Source organism: Mobula hypostoma, chromosome 3 (assembly GCF_963921235.1).
Source record: "Mobula hypostoma chromosome 3, sMobHyp1.1, whole genome shotgun sequence".
NCBI lineage: Eukaryota > Metazoa > Chordata > Chondrichthyes > Myliobatiformes > Myliobatidae > Mobula > Mobula hypostoma.
In genome coordinates, this window is record NC_086099.1 from 15,126,809 (window position 1) to 15,141,165 (window position 14,357).

General features: G+C 41.5%; 1 protein-coding gene across 7 annotated transcripts in view; it reads left to right on the top strand.

The window, feature by feature from the left end:
• Positions 1-14,357, top strand: part of znf532 (zinc finger protein 532) — a 188,464-nt gene that overhangs the window by 142,736 nt on the left and 31,371 nt on the right. For all 7 annotated transcript variants that reach the window (XM_063042706.1, XM_063042708.1, XM_063042707.1 and 4 more), the window contains 2 exons: positions 5,688-5,850; positions 7,558-7,836. In XM_063042706.1, coding sequence (XP_062898776.1) covers positions 5,688-5,850; positions 7,558-7,836 — 442 coding nt within the window. The remainder of the gene's footprint in view (positions 1-5,687; positions 5,851-7,557; positions 7,837-14,357) is intronic.

Sequence of the window (14,357 nt, forward strand, 5' to 3'; positions counted from 1 at the left end):
TTTTTGATCATTTTCAAATGTGGATTTGTTGCATTATGCCTTTTCCAATAATCAATCATAGAGTCCTAGAACACAACAGTACAGAACAGGTCCCTCAGCTCTTCTCGTCTTTGCCAAGCTATTAGTCTGCCAAATCCCATCGGCCTTCACCTGGACCATAGCTCTCCATATTCCTCCCATCCATGTACCCATCCAAATTTCTCTTAAATGTTGAAATTGAAACCATATCCACCACTTTCACTGCAGCTCGTTTCACACTGTTACCACTTCTGAGTGAAGAAGTTCCCCTTCATATTTCTCTCAAACATTTCATCTTTCACCTTTGACCCACGATCCCTAGTTCTAGTCTTACCCAACCTCAATGCCTGCTTGCATTTACCCTATCTAGATCCCTGATAATTTTGTCTGTCTCTATTAAATCTCTCTTCATTCTCCTACACTCTAAGGAATAAAGTTCTAACCTATTCAGCTCTTGTAAATTTTCTCTGCAGTCTTTCAATGTTATTGATATCTTTCCTGTAGGTACAGTAGGTGACCAGAACTGGACACAATATTCCAAATTAGGCCTCACCTATGTTTTATACAACTTCAACATAACATCACAACTCTAGTGCTCAATACTTTGATTTATGAAGTCCAATTTGCTTTCTTTTTCTTACTTTTTTTCCTGTTTTTCCTTTTAATAAAACATTCCCTTTTTATATCCTGTGGTTTCTTGGTGAATCTCATTATTAGATATCTTTGACCTGCATACAATGTGTTGTCCTTTATCCTGGCAACAAATTCTGATCCTTGACCTTGATGCTTATTGAGATGGCATGACTTCTCTTGCAATCTTTTTATATTTTATTGAAAGTTGTGATTCAATATTCACTGCGTCGATAAACTCAAATAAATTTGTATGTAGACACATGAGATTGCAGATGCTGGAATCTGGAGCAAACAACTACGGAAGTTGGAGGAACTCAGCAGGATGAGCTGCGTCGGGTGGAGAGAAGGTTCATAGAGTCTGTGCAATCAGTCACATAAATCGCTGTTCTCTCAGTATTACGTACACTACAGATTTCCAATCCAGCTACATACCTACTGTACTTTCCAACTCCAGTACAAAAGGCAAGGATTGCACTGCATCCGTGGTCAGCTTCTCATTGGCTTTGGTCTCTTAAGCTTTTTCCCAACGTTTTTCTCCTCCTTGCTCCTTCCTCAGTCTTCACCTTATAAGATCTCAAAGTTCAAAGTAAATTTATTATCAAATATATTGTCACAGTTTACAACCCTGAGATTCATTTTCTTGTGAGCATACTCAATAAATCTATTATGGAATAATAACCGTAACATAGTCAATGGAAGACCGCACCAACTTGTCCGTTCAACCAGTATGCAAAAGGCACAAACTGTGCAAATACAAAAAAAAACAATATTGAGAACATGCGATGAAGAGTCCTTGGAAGTGAGTCCATAGGTTGTGGGAACATTTCATTGATGGGTCAGGTAAAGTTGAGTGAAGTTATCCCCTTTGGTTCAAGAGCCTGATGTTGAGGGGTAATAACTATTCCTGAATCTGTTGATGTGAGTCCTGAGGCTCTTGTACCTTCTTGCTGATGGCATTCACAAGAAAAGAGCATGACAAGGGTAGTGGTGGTCCCTGATGATGGATGCTGCTTTCCTGCGACATTTTATGTCGATATGTTCAATGTTGGGGAGGGTTTTACCTATGGTGGACTGGGCCGTACTCGCTACTTTTTATAGGATTTTCCATTCAAGGGCATTGGTGTTTTTATGCCAGACTGTGATGCAGCCAGATACTCTCCACCACACATCTATAGAAGTTGTCGGGGTTTTTAGAAGCCATACACCTAAAAGTAGTGGCACTACCATGCGTTCTTTGTAGTTGCACTTGCATGCTGAGCCCAGAACAAGTCCTCTGAAATAATAACACTGCGGAATTTAATGTTACTGACCCTCTCCACGTCTAATCTCCTAATGAGGTCTGGCTCATGGACCTCACACAAAATGCTGGAGGAACTTAGCAGGCCAGGCAGCATCTATGGAAAAGAGTCCACTCGACGTTTTAGGCCGAGACCCTTCATCAGGATTGGTTTGTGGACCTCCTAGTTTCCTCCTGCTGCTCAATAATCAGCTCCTTGGTCTTGCTGACATTGAGTAAGAGGTTATTCTTATGGCACCACTCAGCCAGATTTTCAGTTTCCCTCCTATCTGGATTAGATTAGCTTTATTTGTCACATGTACAGTGACATGTGCCATTTTGCGTCAATGACCAACACCATCTGAGGATGTGATGGAAGCAGCTCACAAGTGTTGCCATGCTTCCAGCACTAACGTAGCCATAATTCACTAACCCTGAACCTGTGTATCTTTCAAATGTGAGAAGAAGCTGGAGCACCTGGAGGAAACCCAGATAGTCACGGGGCGAATGTACAAATTCCTTCCAGACAGCGGTGGGAATTTCACCCTGATTTTCCGATTGCTGATGCTGTAAAGCATTATGCTAACTGCTACACTACCATACCACCAACCTATCTAGGTAATCATAGTTGGATCTAGGTCATAATAGTTGTAGCCTTCTGCCATTTTGTGGTTGAATTCTTGTGATGTAAAGGGTTTTGTCTCCTGAAAATCTCGAACCTGTCCACTGGCTCATTACAGGGAGAGATGTAATAAATCTTGAATCTTTAGAGAGCTGCCTTTGATTGCCCTGGTTGACTTTTGACCTTACTACTGTGGCCTGAAGCCAATGCTCCCAGGACCGGCTGCTGCACTGAACAGGCTCCATGGCTGTGGACTTACTTTTGGGGACTCCGCATTTCATGTTCTGTGGATTGTCTGATTGTGTTTTTTTTTTAATGTTTTCATGATTTGTTCTCATTTTTGCACATTGGATGTATGACTGCGTTTGTGGTGTGGGGATTTTTCCTGAATTCTATTGTGTTTCTTTGTTTTGTGGCTGCCTGCAAGAAGGTGAATCTCAAGGTTGTGTACTGTATACATACTTAGATGATAAATGGATTTTGTATTTTTGAACTTTACAATGGGTACAATGTCACCTCACTTTTGCATTCCCTTCTTTGGCACTGTTAAATTGATGTAGAGAAAAAGTTTCTCCTGTCATTCCTTCTGCACATTTGATAAGCTACTAGACAAAAAGTGTAACTGCTGACATGGTTCTATTTGCTCCTTCAATCATTAGAAAGACCCAGAGATGGTGACGGAACAGCAGTAGAGTTCCAAGTCAGGATGGTGTGGGGCTTGGAGGGCAACTTCCAGGCAGTACCCTTGCCCTTCTACCTGGTATTGGATTTCAAAATCAAAGCCTATTCCCAGCAAAGCTATACTTCACATGCATCGCTTCTAATTTAGGCTTTCTTTGATCAACGTAAGGCAGATTTATCATAATTTCTGGTTCTTGAACAAAGCAAATGTTCTACTCTGCATTTTTGTGCTTAACTAACATATGAAGTGACAAAAAACAATGCATTATTGATACAGTACCTTCCATTGCTACTTTTGAACATTGATACTGGAAGCAGAGATGAAAACCAAGAAATTTAGCTGGAGGATAATACAGTGATGATTAAACCTAAGATTTGAACTAAGCTCCTAGACAGAGATTCAGTAATCTGGCATTCTATTGATTTGTATTTCCTGTAAACCATTCAGCTAGAGCTCGTGTCTTTACTGTTCATCCAGGCAAAGCCTTAAATTGCTGGAAATGTGGCAGCTAGCAATATATAACTATTTGTGGACAATGTAATATTGTTGTATAAATGAAGTGATTTTATAAGTTGTACATTTAAAGCATGTTTTTTATGTTTTAATTTTTTTTATCACTGATATACTCTAGTTCTGTAAGTTCTTCTTATTTGTATGTATTTTTCCTGGAGTATTAGCTCTTCCCATTAATTTAAACACTATTTGTGATAAAGTCATCATGCAATTCAGCATGGATATAGGTCCTGTGGCCCAGTGAGTCCATGCAAATCACAGTGCCCATCCAGCGAATTCCAATTTCCTGTCAGCCCCTTCCCTCCATTACTGTACCTCTCCAAGTGCTTCTTAAACCACATCCTCTGACATATCAATCCATGTACAGCTCTCGGGTCTCTTTTATATCTTTCTCCCTTCACCTTAAGCTATGCTCCCTACTTTAGGACTCCCTTACCCTGGGGAAAAGACTGCTATTGTCCACCTTTTCTATGTCTCTCATAATTTTAACCATTTCTTCAAGGTCGTCCCTCATTCTCCAAGGAAAAAACATAACATAGAAATTACAGGCCCTTCAGCTCACAATGTTGTGCCAACCACGTAACCTGCTCTAGAAACTGCCTAGAATTTCCCTACCACATAGCCGTCTATTTTTCTAAGCTCCATGTACCTATCTAAGAGTCTCTTAAAGAGTCCTATTGTATCCACCTCCACCACCGCCACCAGCAGTACATTCCACACACCTACCACTCTGTGTGGAATAACTTACCTCTGACATCCCCCTTGTACCTACTTCCAAGCACCTTAAACTATACCCCCTCATGTTAGCTATTTCAGCCCTTGGAAAAAGCCTCTAGTTATCTACACGATCAATGCCTCTCATCATCTTATACGCCTTTATCAGCTCACCTCTCACCCTCTGTCGTTCCAAGGCCAAGTTCACTCAGCCTATTCTCATAAGCCATGCTCCCCAATCCAGGCAACATCCTTGTAAATCTCCTCTACACTCTCTCTGTAGTATCCACATCCTTCCTGTAGTGAGGTGACCAGAACTGAACCCAGTACTCCAAGTGGGGTCTAACTAAGGTCTTGTATAGCTGTAACATTACCTCACGGCTCTTGAACTCAGTCTCACGGTTGATGAAGGCCAACACACCATACACCTTCTTAAAAACATTGTCAACCTGTACAACAGCTTTGAGTGTCCTAGGGACCCCAAGATCTAGCATAGCCAATTTCTCCCTAAAACTCAGACCCTGACTGATAAAAGCCAGTGTGCTAAACGCCTCTTCCACCACCCCGATTCCACTTTCAATGAACTACTTGTGCTCCTACGAACCACTCACAGTACTCTAGCTTAACTTTCCAAAATGTTTCACCTCACACTTAAATAAGAAAATGGACCACACTGTACCCCATGCTGAAACGCATAACAAAAATGAAAAGGAAAATACTTGTGAATAAAAGCTTACTTTCAAAATTTTTGTGTCTCATCTAGGTTTACTTTATCTCATTTTTGACTTTACTATTGGCAGTGCTACGCCAGAGTAAAGCTCAGTGATTTACTGGACTAAATGGTTTTATGACAAAATTGAAATTGAGAGCAATACACAAAATTCTGAAGGAACTCAGCAGATCAGGCAGCATCTATGGATGAGAATAAACAGTCAACCTTTTGGGCCGATATCCTTCATCAGGATTGGTGAAATGTCTCAGCCTGAAACCTTGTCCGTCTATTCCCCTCCATAGATGTTGCCTGACCTGTTACACTCCTCTTGCATTTTGTGTGTTGTTCTGGTTCTGGCATCTGCATAATCACTTGTGTTTAAAACTGAAATTAGTTTGCTTAGTTAAAATATTTGATTATTCTATTCTTCATAGAAATAGGCACAAAACATTAAATTGCAATTATTCTGTCCTGAAATGATTGAAAAGTAAATTATTTTTTCCCTCCTTGTTTTCAGGATAATCTACAAATGTTCCATGTGCGACACCGTGTTTACGCAACAAACCTTGTTATGCAGCCATTTTGATCAACATGTTGCTAAGCAGAAAGTTTCTGTATTTAAGTGCCCAGACTGTGCATTGCTGTATGCACAGAAACAGCTCATGGTGGAACACATTAAGGTACCAGCTAAATCTACCACAACCTTGGTGAAATAGATAAATTATTTGGTTCTCTTATTTATGAGATGTACCTCAATGAATTTTTTACTGGATTGGCAGTCAGAGTTCTGAGCTGTTGATTCTAGATTTATATTCTGCCATGACAACTGGATTCAAATAATGAATCTGGAATTAAAAGAAAAACTTAATCTCTTTAGGAATTGATTATGGCAGTACTGGACTCTGGTTCACTGATGCCTTTTAGAAATGTCACTCTCGCGTATACCAGTCTATATGTGACTCCAGACTCACCAATGTGGTTGACTTGTTACTGCCTCCTCAGTTTAGGGATAATTCAAAATCAACAAGCTGTACTGGGATTGTCAACAAATTCCACATCTGTGAACTATTTAGAAAAAAATCCTGGAGTCTCCCCATGTACTTTGACTAGTGGTTCCCAACCTCCGGGCCGCAAACCGATACATTGCCACGAAGAATGCAGCAGGACAGCGGTAGCCAGAACGCACCCAGCACGTCTTTAAGAAAAAAGCCAAAATAAACAAGCTAATTAATTAGGTGCCGTCCTGCACATAAATGTTGGCCCAGATCAGAGGCAATGCAATCAGGAGTAGAAAGGAAGGGGGAAGATGCTAGAATAAAAAGTTGGGGGGAAGGAAGGACGATAGCTAGAAGGTGATAGGTGAAGCCAGGTGGGCGGGAGACGTAAAGGGTTGGAGGGGAAGGAATCTAAGAGGGATGTCACGTGGTTTTTTTTTACATAGAGTAGGTGTATGGAATGCACCGTCAAGGGTTGGTGGTCGAGGCAGATACATTAGGGATATTTAAAAGATTCTTAGATAGGCAGATGGATAAAAGAAAAATGGAGGGTGGGAGGGGAAGGTTAGATTGATCATGGACTAGATTAAAAGGTCGGCACAACATCGTGGGCCTGAACTGTGATGCACTGTTCTATGTAATGAAGTCTGACAGCTACAGAGAAAGTGCAATGCCCCTAAACAACAAAATACAACATCATAACAAGGTAGATTGTGAGGTTGAGAATATCTTATCATACTAGGGAACTACTCTGTTGTCTTAGTAAAAAGCTGTCCTTGAGCCTGGTGGTACGTGCTTTCAGGCTTTTGTACCTTCTGCCAATGACGAGAGTGTGTCCAGGGTTGGAGGGTCTTGATTATGCTGGCTGCTTCACCGAGGCTTCGAGAAGTGCAGAGATTCCATCGAGGAGAGGCTGATTTCCGTGACAGCCTGAGTTGTGTACATGACTCTGCAATTTCTTGTGGTAAAATGCAGAGTGGTGGCCACACTAAACCAAAAATAGGATCAATTTTTGGATGTAATTCCAATTATAAATCAACTTTGCTTAAAAATATTGTTGTAACCTTTTCCCCAATGGCAGAAGTGTCCAAGTCGAGAGGCCATAGGTTTCAGATGAGGGGTAAGATTTAGAAGGTGATTTAAGTCTTGAACACAAGGTGTAAGGAGGTGGTGCAAAAAAGTATCAGCATATTTAAGTTCTGGATGAGTACTCGAATCACCAAAATGTTAATACGCTATGGACCAACCAGTGGTAGTGTAGATAGGTGTTTGATGGTTAATGTAGATGTGGCAGGCTGAAGGGTTTGTATGATTCCATGACTTTGTAACCAGTTGAATATACAAACGTGTGTAAGAATTATGACTAAATCCCTCAATTATTTCATGTTGCAGTCCATGCATGGAACTCTTAAGAGTATTGAGGGTCCCCCAAACCTGGGGCCTCAAGAACCAGTGGTCACAAAGCCTTTAACTTCATCAGCCGGACAGAAAAAAGCTGACAGGAAAGCTGTTAATGGCACTGACCGACTCGGGAAGAAAACTTCAATCGTCGTGAGGAAAACTGGGAGCCGGTCAAAATCAAATAATCCGGGATGGATGTGTCAGGACTGTGAAGAATGGTTTCCTGAACGAGAGGACTACATTTCTCACATGAAGAAAGACCATGGAAAGGTAAGAGCCAAGTAGGATGGAATAGTGCAATATGTACTGAGTTCAGGAATTCTGCAAGGAGAGTAAACTATTAAATGAAAGAATCCGTTAGGAATGTTAACGTCACTCACCTCAACACTGAACTGATTCCACAACCAAGGACTCTACAACTCATGTTTTCTGTATTATTTACTTGTTAATTTATTACTGTTTTATATTTGCACAGATTGTCTTCTTTACCACATGGGTTGTTTGTCAGTCTTCGTGTGTAGGTTTTCATTGACTCTATTATATTTCTTTGTTCTGTAAATGGCTGCAATAAAATGAATCTCAGGGTAGTAGATGGTGACACATATTTACTTTGAACTTTGATAGTGATCTCCAAGAAGCCATAGGGCATAGGAGTAGTATTAGGCCACTTGGCTCATCGGGTGAAAGTGTATAAGATAGGGTAGAAATTGTTCATTTGTTCGTTATGTGCTGTGTCGCAGGCGATCAAGGTCTTACCATGACTATGATTGATCTTGCCAAATTTTTCTACAGAAGTCATTTGCCATTGCCTCTTCTGAACACTTCAGAGATTGTCTGCTTGGTGTCAGTGGTCACATAACCAGGACTTGTGATATAAGACCATAAGATAGAAAAGCAGAATCAGACCATTTGGCCCATCAAGTCTGCTCCTCCATTATATCATAGCCGATCCAATTTTCCTCTCAGCCCCAATCTTCTGCCTTCTCTTTGTATCCCTTCATGCCCTGACCAATCAAGGCTCTCTCAATCCCTGCCTTAAATATACATAAAGACTTGGCCTCCACAGCTGCCTGTGGCAAAGAATTCACCATTCTGGCTAAAGAAATTCCTCCACATCTCTGTTCTAAAAAGACACCCCTCTATTCTAAGGCTGTGTCCTCTGGTCTTAAACTCCCCCACCAAAGGAAACATCCTCTCCACATCCACACTATCAAGGCCTTTTACCATTTGATAGGTTTCAATGAGGTCACCCCTCATTCTGAATTCTCGTGAATACAGACCCAGAGCCATCAAACAGCCTTCAAATGACAAGCCATTCAATCTTGGACTCATTTTCGTGAACCTCTTTTGAACCTTTTTCAGTTTCAGCACATCCTTTCTGCTCACAATACTCCAAGTGAGGTCTCAGCAGTAAGGCTTCAACATTACATCCTTGCTTTTATATTCTAGACCTCTTGAAATGAATGCTAGCATTGCATTTGCCATCCGCACGACAAACTTAACCTACAAATTAACCTTTAGGGAATCCTGCACAAGAGTTCCCAAGTCCCTTTGCGCCTCAGTTTTTTTATATTTTCTCTCTGTTTAGAAGATAGGCAAACCTTTCATTTCTTCTGCCAAACTGCATGACCATACACTTGCCGACACTGTTTTTCATCTGCTATTTCTTTGCCCATTCTCCCAATCTGTCCAAGTCCTTCTGTAGCCTCACTATCTCCTCAAGGTTATCTGCCCCTCCGCCTATCTTCAGATAATTTGCACACTTTGCAACAAAGCCATCAATTCCACCAGCCAAATCATTGACGTATAACATAAGAAGAATCGGTCCAACACAGACTCCTGTTGAACACCACTAGTCACCAGCAGCCAGCCATGAATGGCTCTCTTTATTCTCATTCTTTGCCTCTTGCCAATCAGCCACTGTTTTATCCATGCTAGAATCTTTCCTGTAATACCGTGGGCTCGTAGATTGTTAAACAGCCTCACGTGTAGCACCTTGTAAAAGGCCTTTTGATGTTCTAAGTACGCACCATCAACCAATTCTCCATTATACCGTGGGCTCGTAGATTGTTAAACAGCCTCACGTGTAGCACCTTGTAAAAGGCCTTTTGATGTTCTAAGTACGCACCATCAACCAATTCTCCATTGTCTATCCTGTTTGTTATTTTTTCAAAGAATTCCAACAGATTTGTCAGGCAAGATTTTCCCTTGAGGAAACAATGTCGACTATGGCCTATTTTATCATGTGCCTCCAAGTACCCTGAGACCTTGTCCTTAAAAATCAACTCCAACATCTTCTGAACCACTGACATCAGACTAACTGGGTTATAGTTTTTCTTATGCCTCTCTCCCTTCTTGAAGTGTGGAGTGACATTTACGATTTTCAGTCTTCCGGAACCGTTCCAGAATCTAATGAATCTAGTGATTTTTGAAAGTTCATTGCTAATGCTTCCACAATCTCTTCAGCCCCCTGTTTCAGAACTCTGGGATATACACCATTTGGTCCAGGTGACATTATCTACCTTCAGACCTTTCAGTTTTCCAAGAACAGTCCGTCATCGTGCCCGACGCCGGCCCCCTAGGCCTGAGTCGACGTAGAAGTAGTAGTAGTTGTTCTCTTTCGTTCTGGTAACTTCACACAATTCATGACCGCTGGCACCAGGAACTTCCACCATACTGCTAATGTCTTCCACCATAAGAATAATGCAAAATGCTTATTCAGTTCACCTGCTATTTTGTTGTCTCCCATTACTACCTCTCCAGCATCATTTTCCAGCGGTCCGATATTCACTCTTGCCTCTCTTTTACATATCTGAAGAAACTTTTGGTATCCTCTATAATATTACTGGCTAGCTTATTTTTGTATTCTCTCTATACCTTTTTAATGACTTTTTTAGTTGCCTGTTGGTTTTTAAAAGCTTCTCAATCCTCCAACTTCTAATTTTTGCTCTACTATATGTCCTCTCTTTGGCTTTTATGTTGGTTTTGACTTCATGGTTGTGCCATTTTTCCTTTAGAATGCTTCTTCCTCTTTGGAATGTATATATTCTGTGCTTCCACCTGCTCATATGACCATCCACCAGCTGCTCCCATGGTTTCATGCAGGTGTCACACCTTGCTCACTGGTGACCTGCAGGCTAGCGGAGGGAAAGAGCGCCTTACATCTCCTTTGGTAGAAACCTATCTCCACCTCACCACCCTCAGGTAGCGATACATTACCTAAATTATAGTAATTCAGATATGCTTCAGTAACTACTGTATGTCAGTCTCCCAATGGTAATGATTTAGTGTAGCACACGGTAGTAATTACTGACTGGGTTAATTTGGAGCAAAGAGCCCTGTACATTGGAGCTGCATTTGGAACTTGATGTATTCTGATTATAAAAAGAGTGTACCTGAAACCAACAAGACCTCACCACCTCCTCTCAACCAGCATCACTGTTTACGTCCTTTATATATCATAGGTTAAATGAAGCAGGTCTTTTCCACTGAGGTTGGGTGGGACTACACCTAGAGGTTATGGATTAAGGGTTAAAGGTGAAAAGTTTAAGGGGAACATGAGGGGAAACTTCTTCACTCAGAGAATCATGAGAGTGTGGAATGATCTGCCAGCATAAGTGGTGCATTCGAGCTCTTCGAGTCATTCCCGTGTCCTTTTGACACTTAGTAGTGTGTTTTTTCATCAAAGTGACAAATCTTAACCAGAATGTGTGCTGCAATTGCTCAGCGTAGCCCCTCAAATGTGAGCAAAGTTACTGGTCATGGAGAAGAGAGTAAAAGATAATTAAAAGGTAACAAAGTAGTTAGCGTGATGCTTTTACAGCTCAGGGTGTTCTGGAGTTCAGAATCACAATCAGGTTTAATATCACTGGCATATCTTGTGAAATTTGTTGTTTTGCAGCTGCAGTACATAATAGAGAAATAACTGTGATTTACAGTAAATATATACATATAAATCAGAGTTCAGTTCTGGCATCATTCTGTAATGTGTCCTCTGTGTTTTGCATGGGTTTTCTCCAGGTCCTCTAATTCCATCTCACGGTATAAAGACATACCAGGCAGGTTAATTGGTCATTGTAAATTGTCCCATGATTAGGTTAGAGATAATCGGGTTTGTTGGGGGTTGTTGGGGCGGAAGGGCTGGAAGGTTCTTCTCCACACTGTATCACTAAATAAATAATCGAAAGCTTTAGGGTAAGGGGATGAAAAACAATTGAGGAAATAGTTTATAAAAATGTGTAGGAAGCAGACATGGGGCTGATAAGACAGGAGCAACTTGTTAAATTGAATTGGTTTATTATCGTCATGTGTACCAACATACAGTGAAAAGCTTGTCTTGCGTACTGTTCATACAGATGAAATTATTACACAGTGTATTGAGGTAGTTAAAGGCAAAACAACAACAATGCAGAATTATAAACACAAGAGATTCTGCAGATATAGAAATGCAGAGTAACACATATAATGAAGTGTCTCAGCCCGAAATGTCGACTGTTTGTTCCTCTCCATAGATGCTGGGTGACCTGCCGAGATCCTCCAGCATTCAGTGAGTGCTGTAACTACAGAGAAAGTGCAGTGCAGGGAGACAAGAAGGTGCAAGATGAATCCAGTCTTTATTCTTGTTTTTGTTTGTAGAGGTTTGACACAATAACTCGCTTGCTGGGATTGTCAAAAGGCAGTTCAGAATCAACAGTCCCAGATCAGCCAACCGAGCTAAGGATGGCAGATTCCCTTTTTTTAAAGGACAGCAGTGAACGAGATGAATTTTCATATGAAATGGAACTTGGTAACAGATACTGTTTCCTGTTGAATCTGCAGCAAAGATAAATTACAATGTTGATTAGTTTACAAATGTCTACATAAGTCACTATGTAGGTTGATCCATTTTGTCTATCTCTTTATGATTTAGAGCACATTATTGCTCTGACTATTAATGAACGTCCTGTCTCTTGCAGCTCGAGGCCTGCAGTATTTGGTTATTGCAAATACAAAGTTCCTCTCTTTCTGCTCCTCTGGGGTAAATCAGATATAACTAATGATTATTTGTCCGCAGGTAGTCAGCTGCTTTTGTTGTAATTTAAAAATCATGCTGGGTGGTGCCAGTCATTCAGAACAGCTTGATTGAGATTGGATATACAAGGCCAGTGTAATCCGTCAGAAAGTTTGCCTTTCTAGGAAAAATTTGGAGCACTTTTTTCCTCCTCAATGTACAATATTACAAGAAGCATAGACAGAATAGATAGCCAACACTTTTTTCCTGGGGCGACAATGCCAGAGGACGTACTTTTAAGGTGAGTTGAGGAAAGTTTAGAGCAAGTGTTCCCAACCTGTGGTCCAGGGAACCTTTGCTTAATAGGGTTGGTCTATGGCATTTAAAAAAAAAACTCCTGGTCTCTAGGATCTGTCAGAGGTAGTGTTTTATCTTACACATAGTGTAGTGGGTGCCTGGAATGCACTGCTGTGGTTGGTGGTTGAGGGTGATACATTAGGGATATTTAAGAGACTCTTAGATAAGCTCATGGATGTAATCAGTAGACGGTTTTGAGCTGTGTAAGAGGGAAGGGTTAGATTGATCATGGAGTAGGTTAAAAGACTGGCACAACGTCATCTGCCAAAAGATCCATGCAGTGTTATGTAAACAACAGGAATTCTGCAGATGCTGGAAATTCAAGCAACACACATCAAAGTTGCTGGTGAACGCAGCAGGCCAGGCAGCATCTGTAGGAAGAGGTGCAGTCGACGTTTCAGGCCGAGACCCTCCGTCAGGACTAACTGAAGGAAGAGTGAGTAAGGGATTTGAAAGTTGGAGGGGGAGGGGGAGATCTAAAATGATAGGAGAAGACAGGAGGGGGAGGGATGGAGCCAAGAGCTGGACAGGTGATTGGCAAAAGGGATACGAGAGGATCATGGGACAGGAGGTCCGGGAAGAAAGACGAGGGCGGGGGGACCCAGAGGATGGGCAAGAGGTATATTCAGAGGGACAGAGGGAGAAAAAGGAGAGTGAGAGAAAGAATGTGTGCATAAAAATAAGTAACAGATGGGGTACGAGGGGGAGGTGGGGCCTTAGCGGAAGTTAGAGAAGTCGATGTTCATGCCATCAGGTTGGAGGCTACCCAGACGGAATATAAGGTGTTTTCCTCCAACCTGAGTGTGGCTTCATCTTTACAGTAGAGGAGGCCGTGGATAGACATGTCAGAATGGGAATGGGATGTGGAATTAAAATGTGTAGCCACTGGGAGATCCTGCTTTCTCTGGCGGACAGAGCGTAGATGTTCAGCAAAGCGGTCTCCCAGTCTGCGTCGGGTCTCACCAATATATAAAAGGCCACATCGGGAGCATCGGACGCAGTATATCACCCCAGCCGACTCACAGGTGAAGTGTTGCCTCACCTGGAAGGACTGTTTGGGGCCCTGAATGGTGGCACTGAATGCAGTGTTATGTTCTGTGTTCACCATTTGATTTGACCTTCATGTTACAAATCTCCCTTGAAAGGGTGATCTGTTCCCAGACTTGTGCATTGGCGTTCTGCTGTGGATCATGTGAGTCTTGACCCAAGTACCAGGAAGGGCCCAGCAACATATTGAGCTGGGTAGATTTAGATCCTTTCTCCATTAGTTCAAGTTTATTGTCATCTGACTATACATATATACAACCTATTGAAACAATGTTCCCCTGGACAACGGTACACCCACAAAATATATATCACACACAGCACATGGAACAAAACATCAGTTAATAAAATATAGTTCAAAATGCATGTGAATTGCATAGCACAGGTAAACAGTAAGTAG